The 20,472-nt window shown below is 40.7% G+C and overlaps 1 protein-coding gene and 1 long non-coding RNA gene across 9 annotated transcripts in view; one reads left to right on the forward strand and one right to left on the reverse strand.

Moving 5' to 3' along the window:
- Positions 1-5,195: 5,195 nt before the first annotated feature.
- The window catches only part of PRRC2C (proline rich coiled-coil 2C), a 99,019-nt gene continuing 83,742 nt past the window's right edge, over positions 5,196-20,472 (reverse strand). For 5 of the 8 annotated variants that reach the window (XM_081323997.1, XM_081323996.1, XM_081323994.1 and 2 more), the window contains 5 exons: positions 19,574-19,786; positions 14,439-14,539; positions 9,555-9,675; positions 8,368-8,604; positions 5,196-6,867 (listed from right to left, as the gene is read on the reverse strand). In XM_081323997.1, the coding sequence (XP_081180123.1) occupies positions 6,613-6,867; positions 8,368-8,604; positions 9,555-9,675; positions 14,439-14,539; positions 19,574-19,786 (927 nt within the window). In that variant the 3' untranslated portion in view covers positions 5,196-6,612. Of the gene's footprint in view, positions 6,868-7,357; positions 7,436-8,367; positions 8,605-9,554; positions 9,676-14,438; positions 14,540-19,573; positions 19,787-20,472 lie in introns of those variants that run through there. The other 3 variants (XM_081324000.1, XM_081323999.1, XM_081323998.1) reach the window with 2 other exon arrangements.
- Positions 6,792-19,716, forward strand: LOC308665780. Its single transcript, XR_014025960.1, has 3 exons — positions 6,792-6,919; positions 9,472-9,620; positions 19,582-19,716. It is a non-coding gene; the product is annotated as an uncharacterized lncRNA (long non-coding RNA).

Below are 20,472 nucleotides of genomic sequence, written 5' to 3' on the forward strand. Positions count from 1 at the left end.
AAACATCCCTGACTTATGATAGAACAAAACCAACATTACTACACCAGTTGAATCTGCTCCCACCATGACATCCAAGTTAAGATACATTTACATGACTTAATTATTATTGGTTAATAAGAGTTCTGTTTTTTTTCTCCTTGCAGATCAAAATGTAATAGGTTTATGACAGTCTGAATTTTTTTTACTGGATACCTCAGAAAAGTAAGTTATTTGTTGCCAAGCCTTCAAATATGCTCGTATCCAGTTGGGCCTTGAATCCAGTTGGACTTTCTCCAAGCTTTCTGCCATCAACATAATAATTGCGTCACTACCATTGTCAAAATCAACAGCTTCTTAGGGTTGTAATCAGAAGGTGATGTTGTGTCAACCACTGGGAACATTTTTCCATTCTGAAGGTCAGTCTGAGCTTTGACAAAATTATCTCCAGGGCAAAATAAAACCCCCAAGATCAGCAGGGCAGTTATTTTACTCAGTCCTTGATCTTCTCAGAGCTCTAAATGTCCATAAAACCATACTTCTCCTGATACTGGTATGATCTTGATCACAGAAATATAGGAAAGGCCTCTACATCTGGGTTATTTAATGCTACTCAGTTGTATGATCAGCTAGAATGAGTGGAGCCAAATATCCATTGGAACAGATTTCTCTGTGCTGGGGAGCAATGAAATGCTCTCCAGGCAAGGTGTAAAATCAGAAATCAGGAGAATTTCCCAGCAACATCCCAGAGATTTCCAGATTTCTGTTGCAAACACTCATTTTTATAAGCAAACATTTCAAACTAGTCATCTGTGAAATAGAACCCCTAATTGGACTTCTTGAATCATCCTGGACCTCTCTACCCACTGCTGCACTAAGAACATGGGTTGGCAAAGAGAGAAGATATTTTTCTCATCTTCTCTAATAAACTCGGTCACATCAGACCAGATTTACATGTTTATCCAAGATTAGGTTTCGAATGATTGCTCTTTGCTCATTTATTGACATGGGAGTATCTTTAATCAATGTGGACTATCACTGAGGCAACTCAAATTTTCTGTGGTTGTTCTCCTGTCTTCTATAACAAGCTGTTGCTCTGACAATAGCTTTTTTTGCTATTATTCTAATTGTTCTACTCTGTTTCTATTTCTCTGTTCCTTTTTCAAATATATATTTCAGGGCACTAAGCAGTAATTTTCTAAATTGTAGAGGTGGTACACACCCACAGTACAAATAAAATATATTTCTGATGTCTGTCTGGAAGGCAAATTCAGGTACAATTTTACATTTAATACAGTTGATGCATTTACAGAATTACAAGAAGCAGTGTGCTATAGTAACAGATGGGATCTTCCACCAGACATCATTGGTTCACAAGTGCAGTTAGCATGACCATAACTTTCCCTTCATTCAGTCCGTAAAATGGAAAATGAATGTATAGAATGCAGAACACATGGTATACATATGTTACTAATAAACAGTAATAAATTTTGGCATGCCAACCTGGATAGAACTTCATAGCACTGGACACTCTTTGCTTTATTAGTAAAGTAGCTAAACCCAAGGTCCTTCTGAATTATCCCATTTTCTTCCCCTGCCACACAGGCCAAGCATCAATGCCAGATGATTTTCTCCTCTGAAGCCCAGAAGAATGGATTTGAGCTGTCACTGCACACTACCTTTAACACCTCCTTTTTTAGATACCTCTTCCCATTTGTCCTCTGGGATCCACCATTTATCTACTCGTGGTCTTAGAGGATTGCCCTGCAAGTACATGGTCCACTCTGTAAGATCTCACCAAAGGCTGCCTTGTCCTTGCAATCAGAGTTGTGTGCAATGTCTCCTAGAGAACCAGAACTTTCCCACCAATGATGAGAACTTATGCCCACATCTTATTAACAAAATCTCTCCAGTCTGCTGCCAAGAAAACCAAAACACACATGTCCATTCTCACCCGTTGTGGCTCTCAGCTCAAATAGAAGGGAGTAGGACACAGCCTTTGCTGGGTAGCTGGGCTGTGCTTTCCAAAATTCCTGTGCAAGAGGCAATTGACCTATCTGAGCACCAACTGATGTCTGAGAACTGCATCGTTTACTCCCTCAACGCAAAGGATTTAGACTCTTCAGGGCAACTTAGACACTGTGTTCCTTCCGGACCAAAACATTATGCTATCTATTCATCACCCATTTCCTCCAGTTACTTGCAAAATGAAAGTGGTCACCGATTCTCTAAGAACATACCACCCGTGCTTGTTGCTCTGTATCCCACGGAACGGGGTTTGCCACCTTACGTGGAACAACTAGCCCAAATTGATCGAACTCCCACACCTTCCCTGGCAGAGAGTTATCTGGCCTTCTCTGGCTAATAGAACACTGATATTTTATCTTGAACTAAAAAGTCTGAAATGCATCCAATCACTCGCTTAATTTCATTTCACGCTTCGTCCCTCACTATGGGAGCTTGACTTTCTACATCCTGCTGCTTTGGACTGGTTGATCTGAGTGCTTAAGCATCATGGCAGAGATGGATTTGAACAACATGAGAAGTTCATACAATGCTGCTTCTTGAATTAAGGTTGGTGTGTGAGGTGGGTGCAAAAGTTGTCCCTTATGGGTATTTATCAGCTTTATTCCTGGATCCTGTAATTCTATGGTCCAGGCAATTCTAATTTGGCGACCACAATTGGGGCCCATAACTGGGTCACTAAGTGCAGCCATGACTGTGCTCATGATCTGCTGTTTTGCTTTGCAGATCTCTGAAGTTTGTGAATACGAGGATTGGTCACAAAGTTCGTTTTTCTTCATTGATAAATTGCATTGTAACTTTGGTTACTAAAGTGGGAAATTGCTAAATAAGGACTCTGTACTCTTGAATAACTGCAAATACATTTGTCTAAGTCCTTATAGCTAATTCAATGTTTAACTTTCAGCGAACTGAGGTGCTATATTCTGCTTTGTTCTTTTTAGTTTTTTTTATCAAATAAGCATCATGCATGAATACTTTGAAAGGCTGATTAAAATCTGCCATTTGACTAAAAGAACGTTAGTGCTCAGAAGGGTGTCAAATGTTTCTGCCTTTGCCATTCTGTACAATTTAATAGCACTCCCAGCTTGACAAACTATACTGATCCTCACAATTCCTCAGCTGAAAATAAGAAACTGCAGTGACCACCTTTCTGGCACGCTCATCTACAAGTTCTTGTTGTTTTTCACATATTAGGGTTACCTAAGACACCTTTTTTTTTGCAATGGTTTTCTAGAATTGCACCTGTTATTTGCTAGGAATTTTTATGCTGCAATGAATTGTATTTTGAGATATGTCAAGTTGCCCATTCATTAATTTCCTTACATATAGAAGTCAGATGCAGTGTTTTAGTAGTAGACCCTCACACCTAAATTTCAGAATTAGTTACACCATTGGTTATGTTCCCAAGAAGTACAAATGTTTAATCCGACAAAGCATGTGAATGTAATGATCCATTTTATTTTCCAAACAACCTTATTCACAACCAAGGAACTAGATTACCACAGAGACTGGAATGACAGTGGGCTCTCATGACTGTAGGAGGGAATATTTGATAGTGGCCAAAGATCAACTGAGCCAGTTTGGTGTACTGGCTAGAAACCAGGAGCGTGTGGATTCCAGTCCTGCCTTAGGCACAAAGCCTAAGCCATTCTCTTGGCCCTAGGACAGGGGTAGGCAACCTTGGCTCTTTTATGACTCTTGGACTTCAACTCCCAGAATTCCTGAGCCAGCTATGATAGCTCAAGAATTCTAGGAGTTGAAGTCCATGACCCATAAAAGAGCCAAGGTTGCCTACCCCTGCCCTAGGAAGAAGGAAGCCAACCATATATTTAAAAAAAAACAACATTGCCAAGAAAAGTGCAGGGGTTTGTCTAGGCAGGTCTTTGAAAATCAAGACACGATAGAATGGAAGGAAAAAAAGAGATTAAGTCTGTTAGTGCCAAGAATTTTCAATACATGCTCAGAGGTGCTCTCTATCCATATCCAAGTGCATCAAAGCCAACCTCCAACTGTGAACTCATGTGTTGGCTCTGGATGCTATTTTTACTTTTGCTCTGTGCATTATTAGTACAAGCTTGGTCATGAGCTCCAAAGTAGTACTTCTTCATATGCCCTATAACTAAGGACCGGAATACCTAAAAAAATGTTTACATATATGCCTCCAGTGAATTTAAAGTATTCAATAAGTGCTCTTTTCAAACAGAGCCTTTTATGAGGAAGGCCTTGGTGGTAGCACTGACTGGAATCCTGATTGTGCAACTGCTGCTTAAGTGGGTTACATTTTACTACCAAATGAAACATTTTTTGACCTATATTGTCTCAGAAAGTGATTTTGCGCTTTGATTTTTTTTGACTGCTACTATGCTGATGTAAAGGGATGCGGTGGCTCAGTGGGTTAGGACGCTGAGCTTGTCGATCAGAAGGTCGGCAGTTTGGCGGGTCGAATCCCGAGTGCCGCGTAGCAGAGTGAGCGCCTGTCACTCGTCCCAGCTTCTGCCAACCTAGCAGTTCGAAAGCATATTAAAAATGCAAGTAGAAAAATAGGGACCACTACGGTGGGAAGGTAACAGCGTTCCGTGCGCCTTTGGCATCTAGTCATGCCGGCCACATGACCACGGAGACGTCCTCGGACAAGCGCTGGCTCTTTGGCTTTGAAATGGAGATGAGCACCGGCCCCTAGAGATGGAAACGACTAGCATGCATGTGCGGGGGAACCTTTACCTTTACCTATGCTGATTTATCATGTTTTAATTTTTCCCCAATTTTAGTTATTATTGGTACTCAGTCCTGGGAACTGGTTGAAAGTTAGAATATAGATTTTTAAAATAAGCAATTGCTTGATTCAATTCAGCTATGTCAAATGAAGTAAAAAAAAAGATTGCCTCCCTATGGCGTTATTTTACACAAGATTGGTTGGGTGCATGCCATGCAGAAATCCTTCTATTTAAGGATAAGGATTAAGTGGGATGTTTTCTGTACAAAAGTGCTCTTACACTATGCTCAGGTGCCCACTTTAAAGATCCCTTTGGAATGCGACATAATTTTCTCACTTATCACACAAAAGAGTTTTGTGAGTTTCTCCTCTTTGGAATTAGGCTTGTAAGAACAGAACTGATAAAATAGATGGTTTCCCAAAACAAGGATTAAGTCCATAACTCCTAGGGACCAATTTAAGTACAAAACATGGGCCAATATTTTATGTAGAGAATATTTTATTAGTTTCTGTAATCAAACCCATGTAAATAAGACCTTACATATTTAATACAGTGCGTTACCCCTGTACAAATGAAAAAAAAAGTTTAAACTTTTCTAGACCAATATGGCTGTTAATTTCTGTACAATGCCAACTCACAGTACAAGTGGATATCTTTCTCCAAGGCTGACATCACAGTTAAATTTCCAAAAAAAATGCAAATTATAATATTTATATAAAAAAGATAACCAACAGCATTTCACTAGGCACCAATAGCAGCAACAGACTTTTCCAGATTTTGCCATCATCTGAACAAAATTATACACATTACACTTTTTTTGTTGTTGATTCGTTCTTTGTTCCAGAAAGGTGTTGGGAAAATTGTCAGGGAAAATAGTTCTGTATGATGTGCCATGTGGGGGCCCTCCAATTGTCTTGAAAAGTCTGAATAACTTCATTATACAGCTCTGCTATAGCACAGTCACAACTACATATTGTAAGCAGGAATGAGATATTTTACATTCACAGAAGTTATCGTACAGTACTTTTCCTACAGCTATACTACTAAAGGATACAATTAAGGCGGCATTATTGGACTTGATTCTATTTTCCAGCACAATGAGCAGAAAGAAAGTGTGATGCAGTTCTGATATAAATATCTGGTTTTTGTGGCCCAAAATCAAATGCTTGTTGCTTTATACTCACATTAATTGAAGCATTTTAAGGCCAAATGCTTTCTTCTCAAGCACTGTCTAGTTCTAGCTCAATGTAACTGGCAATATAAGGGAGCCTCCCAAATCTGCCCTTCTGATATTATATTAACATGGAGAAGCAATTAACATTTTTTTTCAGTTAAATTCAGCACCATAATCAAACTTATAGTAGCAGCCACCTCCTGCCTTTCTTGGAAATCTGACATCAAACATTTACAAAATGAAATGGTGTGTAATGAGAAGTAGGGGGAAAGTGGGGGGGTGATTAAGCTGCTCTTTATGACTTTACTCATGGTCATAAACTCTCCTGCTCCATTCTGAAAGAACATCTCATTTGGACATGAGAAGCACAAAATCAATCCCAGTGTTCCATCCAGCGTGGTCTTCTCCGATCTGCCCATCTTCTCTAAATAAATCAGCAGCAAAAAGGAGAATGTTTACCTTTGGCTAATAAAATGCCTCAGGAGCATTATTTAGTTTTGCACCACTTAAAAAGCAGACAGGTGCTTCAATTCTGATTGATCACATTCATTCATGCAATGGCATACAAAATGTCCCATAGAAAAGTCCCACATTCCAAATGATTAGCACTCACAGCTGATCGCATCTGTCTCTGTTTTTTGCTACTCATAGCTTTGAACAGGTATGTCTTGCCCTTTGTTCGGCTGTCATTTCACTCTTCATATTGGTATGTAGACACATCACTTATGATTTTGTTTCTTCTGTCTTGATGGCTTGAGGTTTGATTGGACCAGTTCTAATAGGCTTGGGTGCTGTTGTAGCATTCTGTTTCTCTTCTACTTTGTCTTGACAGATTCCAGAGGTGGAGTCTGTTACTGCCTCTGGAGCTTTATTCCCATTGTCACCCACCTTCTGTATTTTGCCTCCAGGTGGCTTGCTTTGCTGCTGCTCAGAGAAAAATCTCTGCGTTGACTGAATGACTTCTGCTCTCTGCTTGGCCTTAATAAAAAAGGATGGTGACATTAAACAAAGTAGTCCCAAACAACCATAGGTACTTAATTCTGCTCATTAAGTTCTTTTTTTTTTTAAAAAAAATATCCCAGTAATACTTTTCAAAAATGGAATCTAGTATAACCTGTTATAATAATAGCCCAATCTTGGGAATTTCTTGGGAATATGCTTTATGATAGTTGCCTTTCATTCTATGGACTTCAACTCTTATTGATATTTCCCAGCACTGTTTTTACATTCCCTTATGTCTAAATTCTACTATAAGTACTATAAGAATTAAGAGGTTCAGTCATGATTTCGAATACTGTTATCACAAATAGTAATTTAAATTGACAGACAAGACATATAATATTAAGCAGTTTTCATACAGTATGAAAATAGCACTTTTAATGCACAGAGTGACTAGATATTTATCACAGACTGTAAGTTCATACTTTCTTCAAATGTTTCCCTCCTTGGATACTGTAAATTCATCAAGATAAGGACAGCGAGACTACTCAGAGAGACATCTATTGATAAGCCATGCTCTGAAATAAGTATTTGAAGTTTTGTCTGTCTGAAATTATCGAACACAAAACATGCAGAAAGTAAACTTAAGAGCTCTTTTGTGGTCTCAGAATAGGTGGGGCAAAGAAAATTAGCGTAAGAGGCACAATGGGGCCATAATATGCCTCTAACTTTTTATACCTGAAACCCCTCCCAAAAAGGGCCCTTGAGAAACTTGCCTGGTACAAAATCTATATCCTTTTTCTTGCTTAGCCAACTAGCACATTTATGATGCTGGTTCTAAATAACTGTATTTGTTCTAGTTTTATTAATCTAATATTCATTTGTTCTTTTTTACTAACTTGATACGCAATCCTATGCTTTTCCCGATGCTGTGTTTTGAAAACAGAATAGCACACACATAAGTCAATTAAAAGTTACTTAAGATTAATTCATATATCCACCAGCTGGGGCTTGAACAAAACACGTGTGTTGATAAATCAAAGTGATCTCACTTTTTTTTTAGATTAACACTTTCATGAATGAAAATAATGGAAAAGATTAAGCAAGCGATACCATCGCTTGCAACCACATAGGCTCACTGATTTTAAATTCTTTCTGCTTTTATGACATCCCCACATGGACTTTGCAAGACAGCTCAAATTAAGGGAAAAAAGGTTTCATTGAAAAAGAGTCTCCAAGTGCTTTTCTACCAATTTTACGGAGTGAAATGCAGCTATGGGTGGGTTTGCTTGGTTTTAGACTTGAAAAAAAAAGAGAAAAACACAGAGAATGAATACAATTGACCAGGTCTTAGACTGCATTACAAATAAGTAGGTGAACTAAAGCTATTGCTGGAAGCTTAGTGAAGGGTTCTGCTGTTTCTATTTGGCCACTTCAGAGAGGGAAATCTGCATCTTAAACAAAGAATAGTATCTCGCCTTGTAAGTTGTTAAGACGGTAACTGTGGTTAACACAGCATGGCCATCCAAAAATACTAACCTTTATGTCTTGTTCAGCCTTCATCGCAGCCTGGGCCTGATTGCCTCTGACTCCAGAGAATGATCCACAAGGACCCCTCGCCACATGTGGCAATCGAGGGTGGCTCAAAAGACCTGTGGTCATCTGAGGTGGCATCTGACTAGCCAGTGCCACTGGCGGCCTCTGAACGGGTGCTGGGAAGGTGTTAGTATGTGGGGCTCTTACCAATGGAGGGACCAGGTTAGGCTGAGAGAGGATCTAAGTGGGGGGAAAAAACAACAACAACAAAGAGAGACATTTAGCTGTTAGCAAACTGCCAACCTGATCATACGGTGGCTTTTCTGCAGGGAGCATGCCTCTGTTATTTAACAGTGCCAAGTAGTGGGTTCACTTTTTCTGGTCAGATTGGCTGTGTTTGGAAAATTCAATGTGGGAAAATCTTAAGGATGCTGTGCTTAAAAACTGTAGTAGCACATCAAGGACCAAGAGGGGAAAACAGAAGGGCCTCCTCAAATATATCAAAGATGCAGGAACTGTTAGAACAGAGATTTATGCCTCTAGGCAATATCCAGCAGCTGCAAATTTTATATGCAATATCCAAGGCAGTCTCAAGTCAAAAGTATACACCTCATCTCTCCCTATTAGAAGCTTTACAGCATTGGCATTCTTTTAAAGAGGGATTGGTGTGGCTTTTTCCCCCCCTACCAACTATAGCTATTTTAGAAATCTACTTCACAGCTGCATTTCATGTAAGTCACTAAGGGCAAAACAATCACTATGAGTTTCTGTACAATCTGAGTGAAATGGTGGAGGTTATGCAGAGCGACCTTTGCCCTCTGATAATTCCCATTCTTTCTGCACAGGAGACATTACATAGTAAACAGTTGCTGGAGACATGAAGCCCTTCTCTGGCAGGCTATTTTGTCTCTCTCTCTCTCTTCAAACGATTAACCTTAGATTATAATGAGAGCCATGTGGGGAAGTCTGTGGTCATCCATTTGCTTTTCAATTTCTCAACTTCACGAGCAGAGATATAACTGAAACAGAATACTCCAGATACTAAAACACGCACATTAATTGTAATTTATAGAAAGCATACTGAATAAAGTATCTGACTTATTTCAGGATCCAGGAAGTCTTAATTCAAAATCAACAAAATCAAGCTGCTGAATATCCCATCCCACTGCAGAAAACCAGCTGCTGCCCACCTGTGGTGCAAACTGAGGAGGAAATGGTTGAGTCATTCTCACAGCTGCTGATTGAAATTGCTTCTGGTAAATAATGGTGTTCATTTTATTGGTCTGACTATTTGGACTTGTAGAGACAGCCCTTGAAGAGAAAATACATTGTTAGGTAATATATTACAAATGACACCAATTCTTCTAATGTTCATATTTCTACCTTATCCAGAGGAAAAATAGGCATAAAGTAAATGATAGTTTCAGATTATGGAACGAAATGTGCATTAACAGTATAGTCTGCCATCACCATGAGATTCATATAAAATCGTATTTAATACTTTTAGCTACATAATGAGAATAATAAAGCTTTGGTAATTCTTTTGGATTACAATGAATATAAATGCTGAACTCCTGTATATCTTCCAATTAATGAAAGTTTAATTTCTTTATGTTAGTCTACTCATGCTCAATAGAAGCAGAGTACTTGATGTTCATTGTCTTTCTAAATGATACAATTGGGCTTTTGAACAATTAAGTTATTAACTAAGGCTTTAAATCAATAAAATCTTAGTTTCTGGATTTCTATACAGGAAGACAATCTAGACTCAGGTTAAGGTAATGTACCCTGAAATCAACGCATATCTTTGAAAAATTCTCCAATACAACAAAAGGCCTTGAGAGTGTATTACTATACATTTCTAATTTTCTCTTGGTAGTGTGATCTCTTCTAGAAAACAAATTTCTCTACGATGCTGCTAACTTAACTTCATAAAATCCCACAACTGCTTAGAACATTAATGACTACCCTTAAATACAGTTATATTAAAATATTAAGAACTCTTAATCCAGCCAGTACATGTATTTGACAATTGGTTTTAGTCTAACCAATATATAAAATCTAGTAATCTCTACACTGTATATCACCTTAATCCTATCCAAACCCTTCCATTATTTAACTCACCATCCTTTTAAACTACAATTCTTCAGTAATAATGGCCAGAATCTAATGCACTGTAAATCCAACAAATTTTTTCCTGATAGCACTACCAAACAGCTGTTTTTGTAAATTAAAATTTATTTCAAAAAGTAGTTTGCAGTATGGCATGATGGTCACTAGTTGAAAGAAGAATTATTCTATAAGAGCAATCTTCTCCTCCTCATAGGGCAGGGGTCCCCAACCCCCAATCTGTGGACTAGTACCGGGGGGCGGCATGCCAGCAACTGGTCCACACAAACAAGGAAAGCCCCATCCACAGGATGCAGGCAGCACATAAAACCAGCCCCCTCCGGTCCGTGGAAAAACCTCTCTCCACCTAATCGGTCCCTGGTGCCCAAAAGATTGGGGACCTCTGTCATAGGGATGTAAGAAGATCTTAGGAAGCCAGTTTCCTACTTCCTTTGCACTTCCTTTGTCTGCTTTCTGTCTTTCAAGGAAGCAATATGTTCCAAAAATGTTGGCAAGACACTTGTCTTTTTTGGTTTTCAAAAAGAGTGGCTTTTCCATTTTCACTAGTTCATAGGCTTCTGTAAATCTTAGAGCTTAGAAGAACTTCCAGTTTTGCGCAGTATCACAGCAGCCGAGGGATCACGGGGCTCCGCTCCCTGCGGCTGATTTTTACCTGACAGGGGACCCTAAATGGGCCTGAAGTTGCCCCAGAGAGGCAACACAGAAGTCCCGCTGATTGCAGAGAGACGGTGGTCAATCCGATCAGCTTGGGAAAAGCCCTCCAGAAGCTGGCAGGAGAAGAGGCTAGCTCAACTTCTGAGTCTAGCCCAAGCTACAAGCAACCGAAATGGAAAAGTACTCCTTTAAGCTGACTGTAAACAATGTGTTTAGAACTGGGTAAGAACAGCGATTTTTTCTCTTCTATTTGGAAACTGATATCCTGGGGGGAAAAAACCGAAGAAGCAAAAAGCCTCTGAAAGTGAGAAGGAGGGAGACTTTTGCCCCACCCTCCTGCAGACGGAAGTGGTGAATTAAACCTTTCAGGGGGAACAGAAACATACTGAAATAAGAAGAATATAAGACTTAATTTGGATAAGTTTGAAATCAGTGGGTCAGAGCTTAGCATAACACCAGGGCTAACAAAATTGTCCGTATCGTTCCTTTAGCAGACTATAAAAAGCCCTAAATAAGAGATGCTCAGTAATTGTTTCATCTATGTAATATTTGGAGTTCAACCAAAAATCTCTTATAACGACTACAGGTAGTCTTTAACCTACGACCACAACTGAGCCCAGAATTTCTGTTGCTAAGCCAAACATTGTTAAATGAATTTTGCCCCATTTTATGATCTTTCTTGTCACGGTTGTTAAGTGAATCACTGGAGTTAAGTTAGTAACACGGTTGTTAAGTGAATATGACTTTCCCACTGACTTTATTAGAAGGTTGCAAAAGACAATCACATGATCCTGGGACACTGCAACCTTCCACTTTATTGAATGACTTGTGATCCTAATACCATATAACTTTATACACCTTGATCATATTCATATTCTATATCCAGATGGCTTTTTAAATGTTGGAATCTCAAAAGTCCTGTGCTTTTCTCATAATACAGGGCCCCAATAATTTTGGTTGCCCTCTTCTGCACCTTTTCAGTTCTACTGTATTTTTCTTCAAACGTGGCAATCAGAAATTCATTCAGCGTTTAACTGAAATTTACCACACGTTTGTGCAATGGCATTAGTATGTCGACAGCTTTATTTTCAATACTCCTCCTAATGATGTCTAGTGTGGCATTTTTTGCAACTACTGTACACTTGAGTTGATATCTTCACTGAGCTTTCCCATGAGTGTCAGATTCCACCACTGCAGATGGAACTGAGCTTGCCATTTGGCTGATCAAAGAGATCGTTTTGGAGCTCTTCACTCTCTCTTTTGTTTTCTATCACATTAAGAAAATTTCGGAACAATTTAAAAAGCACGAGTACCAATGCAGATCCTTGAGAGACTCCACTCATTTCCCTCCACCAAGAGTATTGCTCACTTATTCCAACTACAGGTTGTCCTCAATGTATGACCACAATTGAGCCCAAAATTTATGTTGCTAAGTGAGAAACTTGTTAAGTGAATTTTGCCCCATTTTAAGACTTTTCTCGCCACACTTGTGAAGTGAATCACTGCAGTTGTTAAATTAGTAACATGGTTAGTAAGTGAATCTGGTTTCCTCGTTGGCTTTGCTTGTCAGAAGTTCGCAAAAGGGGATCCCATGATCTCAGGACATTGCAACCATCATAAAAGTGAGTCATTTGTCAAGCAAACAAATGCAAACCACTTATCCATGGGGATGCTGCAATGGTTGTGTGAAAAAGGGTCATAAGTCACTTTTTTCAGTGCCGTTCTAAGTTCTAACACCCATTAACGAACTGTTATAGGTTGAGGAGTACCTACACTTTTTTTAAATCAGTCTGTAACCCACAAAATAACAGATCATCTTCTCTCATGCCTACTAAGTATATTCAGCAGCTTTTGAAGAAAAATGTCAGATTTTTTAAATATACAAACCTGACAGTAGTATAAAAATCTTTTGCTTTTAAAATTGTATCCAGCCTATACCTCGTCCCTGCATAATTTAATTTAATTTAATTTTAATTTAATAATTCACCACAATTCCAATGGGTATTTCCCATCTAAACTGAATTTGTCGCTTCTTAAGCTCATCAGACAGAAAGGCGAAGTCTTTCCTTTTTCTAAGAATTTTTGGGGGTATCTCCTTTAAAATTATAATATCTTGGCCTGCAATTTGGAATCTTTCTCGGTAAAAAGCCTGGATAATTGCATTTCTAATTGATCTCCTGGAGAAGTAAATCACTACATCTCTAGGTAAATTTTTCTGTCTGGCAATCCAGGAATTAACCATAAATGTCTTATCCATCTCTTTAACTAATTCTTCAGGTTCACATTTCAAGACAGGAGCCACTGCTTGCACCACTTCCCATTCCAAATTTTCTTTGGGGTTCTCTTTCAAACCTCTTATACGCGATGCAAACTCCATGTCTCTATATTGTGAAATGGTGACTTCATCTTCTGTTCTGTCAATTTTAATCTCTGCTCTGCCTAATTTTGATCGATGTGCCCATTTACATTCCTAAAATGCCCAGAAAGTTGGTGAGGCAAAATTTGCCATTGTGATTTTTGCTGAGAAAGGGCTTATTGCTTTATGTCCTTTTTTCCATTATCACTTATATCTATCTGCACACAACAGATGTTAGGATGACTGGCCTATACTTTCCTGTGACTCTTTAAAAAATGACATCATAATGACTATCTTCTAGTGTTGTGTTCTGAAGTCAATGTGAAGGACAAGTTACATAGTTTTGCTAGAAGTTCAGCATTCTTTGAGTTCCTTAAGTACTCCTGGACTGATCCCCTAGAACCCTAAAATACCTTTATTATCTCAATTTGCCTCCCTGAAAGTTAATCCAAGCTCAAATAGCTCACTTACCATTTTAATAATAAAGGCAGTAGGTTAAAAAAAAACCTAATTCAATTTCTTTGCACTCTATGTGCTATTTTTATTCCTCTATGAGTCCACTTGCTTTCCTGCCCAGTTCTGTGCTTTGAATATGTTTAAAGAAACTCTTACGGTTTTCCTTAAAGGTTTTGGCCTTCTGCTTCTGAAATTCTTTTTTGGCCCTATGCTAGTTAGGATTTCTGGGAGTTCCTTTCATCCCTGGAGGACATGGGGAAAGTTATGTTAACGGTAATTTTCATTAACTATAATCTTATCAACAAATAAAGTCAAATGTTTCTCTGAATTATCACCCTTATTCATTCAGAATTCTTGTATTTCCATTTCTGTTATTAAAAGGGCACTGCTATATTAAAGTTTAATTCAATACCAAATTTCCCCTCTTTTCTCTTGATCACAATCTATACAGTTGACTTGGTTGAAAACACTTGTTTACCGGAAGGGGCTAGAAGTTGGGGTGGTGCTTCGTCCAGAAACTGGAGGTGTGCCTGGCTTATCAATGCCACTTGCAAAAGCCTTCAAATCCATTTCCGACATCTGAAGAAAAACAGCAAGGTTATTTATAGTACAACATAAAATACTAATACGTTTATCAGGTCATACTCATTTAACTAGAGGAAATTTAAAGTCCTTCAGTAAAATGGCAATAAAAATTGATGTACGTCCTTACTTAAGCATTTCTTAACAAAGTAGTAGATCATTTTATTTAGATACATCAGGTTGCTATCCCAGATGCACGCAGCTCAAATGAAAAAGTGGGGTAAACCAAACAAGAGATCACTCTTAAGTTATCCATTCAAAAATGATTTTGCAGGAATGCAGTTTGAGAGAAAATAAGCAACAGCAATGTGTGCAAGCCAACTATGTGTGCAAGCCGACGACAAACGATAGATAATGAATACTAACAATGATCGAATTAGTTTAGACTTAATGAGCAGTTAATGTATTGTACTTTAATTCCCACTGACTGTTTCAACGTTGGTTATTCCCACCCCTGCACCTTCCTAAAAAATTAAGAAACAAATGCACATTTCCATCTATATCTTCAAATACCGTATATACTTGAGTATAAGCCGAATTTTTCAGCCCACTTTTTGGGCTGAAAAATTCCACTTCGGCTTATACTCCAGTCAACAAAAAAACTTACCGAGGACTTGTGTGCGGCCGAGGCTTTGGAGCTTCCGGGATCGCGCTCACCTCTCCCAAGCCACCGCCGTCCGGAGACCTGCCGAAGTTTGGGGAGGTTTGGGGAGGTGCGCGCGCACCTCCCCAAACCTCCCCAAACGAAGCCGGGTCTCCGTTCCTCTGCGCCCTGCCTGCCTGCTTCTTTCCACAGCGGAAAGAAGCAGGCAGGCAGGGGGCGGAGGAACGGAGACCCGGCGACGTTTGGGGAGGTTTGGGCGCCTCTCCAAATATCCCCAAACGTCGCCGGGTCTCCGTTCCTCTGTGCCCTGCCTGCCTGCTTCTTTCCACAGCGGAAAGAAGCAGGCAGGCAGGGGGCGGAGGAACGGAGACCCGGCGACGTTTGGGGAGGTTTGGGCGCCTCTCCAAATATCCCCAAACGTCGCCGGGTCTCCGTTCCTCTGTGCCCTGCCTGCCTGCTTCTTTCCACAGCGGAAAGAAGCAGGCAGGCAGGGCACAGAGGAACGGAGACCCGGCGACGTTTGGGGATATTTGGAGAGGCGCCCAAACCTCCCCAAACGTCGCCGGGTCTCCGTTCCTCCGCCCCCTGCCTGCCTGCTTCTTTCCGCTGTGGAAAGAAGCAGGCAGGCAGGGCACAGAGGAACGGAGACCCGGCGACGTTTGGGGATATTTGGAGAGGCGCCCAAACCTCCCCAAACGTCGCCGGGTCTCCGTTCCTCCGCCCCCTGCCTGCCTGCTTCTTTCCGCTGTGGAAAGAAGCAGGCAGGCAGGGCACAGAGGAACGGAGACCCGGCGACGTTTGGGGATATTTGGAGAGGCGCCCAAACCTCCCCAAACGTCGCCGGGTCTCCGTTCCTCCGCCCCCTGCCTGCCTGCTTCTTTCCGCTGTGGAACGAAGCAGCCTGAACGAAGCAGGCTGCTTCTTTCCACTGCGGAACGAAGCAGCCTGCCTGCTTCTTTCCGCTGCGGAACGAAGCAGCCGGCGGCGGAGGCTTGCAGAACGGCGGATCGGCTTATACTCAAGTCACCAACTTTTTCCAGTTTTTGGGGGTGAAATTGGGGGTCTCGGCTTATACTCGAGTCGGCTTATACTCAAGTATATACGGTATATGGGCTGGAAACAAGAAAAAAAATTGAGTAAAGTTCCTTTTCTGGGAATAACATTAAGACAGATCATTATAAATCATCTTTTGAATATAGTAAATTTCCTTGTATTCACCCTATTAAACCATACAAAGAATATCAGTAGCTTATACATTCCTGACATAACCTACTCAAAGGTGAACTGTTTTAACTCTCACTCTTGAAAAGAATTTAGAATGTTTCATTTTCATTATAACCTATCAGCTTAGAACAGTTCAATTTTGGCTATGTAGTAGTATCTGTAATAGGCTACTATGGAATTCATTAGTCAACAGGGGCTATGTGCCACAATTCAGGGTGGATAATAATTGATTTTTTTTTTTATTGAAAAGTTTTAAAATACAGTTTTCCTTTAAAAAACCCCCCTTCCCCCTCCCTCCTCCCCCCGCCACCCCCCCTCCCCCCCTCCCTCCTTTCCCCCTACCTCCCCCCCTCCCCCCTCCCGACTTCCCAGAGCTAAATACAAGGTATATATAAAAAAAAGCAATCATAAACAACCATATACTAACAACTATAAATTCTAAAATCCATCACTCTCTAGCTTATATAGGATAAAACAAACAAATATATATTAAATATATATTTAATAATGCTAAGGTTTAATAATTGATTTTTTTAAAAAATAAAAAAGTCGGATTTCTTTTTTACATTTTTGGTAAACTCATTCAATTAATCCAAGCTTTGCAAACTGATATAACATGCACTGCATTGATGCATTCACAAAATTTCACACTAACCATGAGATAAATCATAAAACAAAGTTCAGGAATATTTTTATCCCATTGGTTTGCAAATCTATGTATGCTACGAACTGTATGATTGTTTGAAGAGAAATGTATCTGTACCAGGCTCTAAGTGTTTTAACTAAATAAAAGAATTTGAGCAGTTCTCCAACTATCGTGTTTCCCTGAAAGTAAGACCCGGTCTTATATTATTTTAGCCTCCAAAAGAGGCATTAGGTCTTATTTTGGGGGGATGTCTTATATTTTTTGTGACACCTGCCTTGCCTCGCGGTGGCAGCACCAACAGCCCCGTCCACCAGACGCCCGCATGGCTACCGGCCCCTCTTCTGCTGCGCTGCTTCCAGGCTGGTCTGACAGCCGCAGATAGGAAGGCATCACAGAGGGTGGTGAGCACAGCACAAGACATTGTGGGCTGTTCCCTGACACCACTGGATGACATCGCTAGGGCTCGCTGCCTTGGAAGAGTGAGGAAGATTCTCAGGGATGACTCACACCCTGGACGGTATCTCTTTACTCTCCTACCATTGGGTAGGAGATATAGGAGTATAGCCAGCCACACCAACAGGCTGAAAAACAGCTTTTATCCATGGGCTGTTAGGCTTTTGAATGGGATAAAATTTTATAAACTTTATGTATGATTGACTTGTGAGGCCGGTGCATTGTGCAATTAGCTCACATGGTGTAATAAGATGGAGGGTTTGTGTCACTGTAAGTTGGGGGTGGGAGCACGAAGGGAGGCTCAGCCAATCTCAATGTATACATGGTTGTACTTTGACAATAAAGGTTCATTCAGTTACACGGCATATTGCGCTGCTGTTGCAATGAGGCGAGGCAGGTGGAGACGTTGGTGGAGCTGCCCCATGCCCCCGCTTACTTCAGGGCCCCACCAGCCGGGCCATTCCTTGCTTGGTGACCTTCCTTTTCACTCCCCTCCTTGAGCCAGACTGCCGTGCTACAGAGGATGGGCGGGGTAGTCCTGGTCCCCCTCCGCTGTTTCGGAGCCAGAGGGGAGTGACGATGAAATGCTCCGCTGCCACTGTGTTGCCGCTGGAGGGGCTTTCTTCACGCTTCGCCTCACAGCCGCCTCCTTCCCCTACACCAACTCTCCCGTGGCTTGTGCAGTGACCAGGCAGCACAAGCCTCCCCTGCCGCCTCCTTCCGCCAGCCCTGTTGCCACCACTGGAGAGAATGGAGAATGGGAAGGGGAGCAGCTCTGCGTAGCGGTACAGAGCAGAGAAGAGCCCTTGCGTGCCGCCCTTCATCGCCCCATGTCTCCCTTCTCTGTTCTGGAAATGGCAGCCCCATTTCCCACTGCTTCTCCTCCCAGCGCTGCTGTGGTTTGGTGCACCACCCCCCAGCTCCTCTTTCTTCCTGAAAGCATTTCTTTACTAATCTGTTTTCCAGATCTGGCACGTTTCTCTCCCGCTGCAGGGAAATGGGAGTTTGTGGGACTAAAAAAAGTTCAATCAGACCTTCCAACTTCTCATGAGATCTTTTTTTTTCCCCACAAGAAGTTGGAAGGTCTGACTGAAGTTTTTTTAGTCCCAGAAACTCACTTTCGCCGTCACTCCCCTCCCCCCGGCTCCGAAACAGCAGAGGGGGCACTGGGCCTAGCTCCACCCACCCCCTCCTTGTGTGGCAGCGAGGTGGGACAGAGTGGGCAGGGTCCTAACTAGGGCTTATTTTTGGAGTACGGCTTATATTAGGTCCACCCCCCAAAAAAACAGGGTAAGTCTTATTTTGGGGGTAGGTCTAATTTTCGGGGAAACACGGTATGTGTGATTAACCTATTAACCTAATATCGGTTCTGATATCACTGTTTTAGTAACCTGACAGCTTATTATTCTAAATAGGAAACCTTCATTTTGTCTGCAAGTAATAATATTAAAGATTCTAATTAACAGCAAGAATGAGTCCTTACATTTAAAGAGCACCTGTCATTTCAGATCCATCATGGCAGCGCCTCTTAGCGGGCATCCACTCACCTGATGCCTGCCACGTCCCTCACCTTGTTGTGTCACTGCCGCATCACCAGCCGTCCCATGAAAGTGAATGGGACTGTTGGTGAGTCAACAGTGGGTCAGGAGGAGCTGCTGCGGAACAGAGATGACAGTTGCTCTTTAAAAATTATGATTTAAATCAATTTGATTTAAATCAAATCCACCCTGCCACAATCTCCCTTTTCTAAAGTCTTCATCCATATTTTAGACAGTCAAGAGTAGCATTTTTAGGAAGGAGCAGGGGGTGGGAATAGTCAATGTTGAAACAGTCACTGGGAATTAAAGTATGATACTTTATCTGCTTATTAATTCTAAATCAATTCAATCATTGTTAGTCTTCATTATCTACTATCGGTGTAGTTCCCATACTATGTGCTGCAGTTCCCTGGATGTTGTAGCAAGCTGCAGGGATATTTTACTATATAATGGAATTGTGAGTTTGTTGCAGCACCCTAATGCAGAGTTTGGGAACTGCTAGAGTGCTGTGAAAGTTTGGGAACCTCTGTGCTATCATATGGTAAGATTAACATGAATATCTTTACCTTCCCAGTTATAATGCTGTGCTGAGTTCCAGCTGGAATTAGTCCTCTGAAAGGCTGACCTACTTGTGCTGGCCGACTCAGGCTTTGAGCCTGAGGCTGTGGTGGAGTGTGCTGTAATGGAGGTTGAAGGGATTGTGGAAGCGCAATTAAAGGCTGGCCTGCTGATCCGAAGTTGGGCAAAGGAAGTTGTGATCCTGGTATAGGTACTGTCACCTGGAATAAATGACAATATGTCAGACAAGCAGAACGCTTATTAACTGCATTAAAACAAAACTGTCATTTTTGAACATGACACGAAAATATCCATACATATATGATACTGTCAATATAGCCTGCAACTATTTCTTTATGAATCACAGAAGAAAAAAATATTTGTATTTCTATTCCTTTAAGGTTGCAGAGAATAATTTGAAATTAAATAGACATTAACATTTTTTTCAGACAAAGTGGATCGTGCTCATTACAAATTAAATTGTTCCATTACTCCCCCATATTATACTTAATCGCTTCTATGTTTGTGATTCCTGTAAATATACATATTTTGGAAATAGGATGTCAGTTTATTAGTTGCATATGTGCTTTGGAAATTCTGAACTTGCAAAATCAGGGCAATTTTATTTACTACCAATAAAGGAGAATATTTGTAGCTGAGGGCTGAAATGAGAGTTCCTTGGTGCTTTCTGATCTTGGTTGTTTTCTTGCAGATGTTTCATTACCCAAACTAGTCACTAGCACTGAAAACATTACCTAGTTTGGGTAATGAAATATCTGCAAGAAAACAACCAAAGTCAAAAGATCACGAAGGATCCCTTAATTGTATTTATTTATACATATTTTTAAAAGGCTAGTAGTAAATAACCAATTAGAATCTATTCTAATCAATTAAAATATTTAAAAAA

Source organism: Vipera berus, assembly GCF_964194415.1.
Source record: "Vipera berus genome assembly, chromosome: 3".
NCBI lineage: Eukaryota > Metazoa > Chordata > Lepidosauria > Squamata > Viperidae > Vipera > Vipera berus.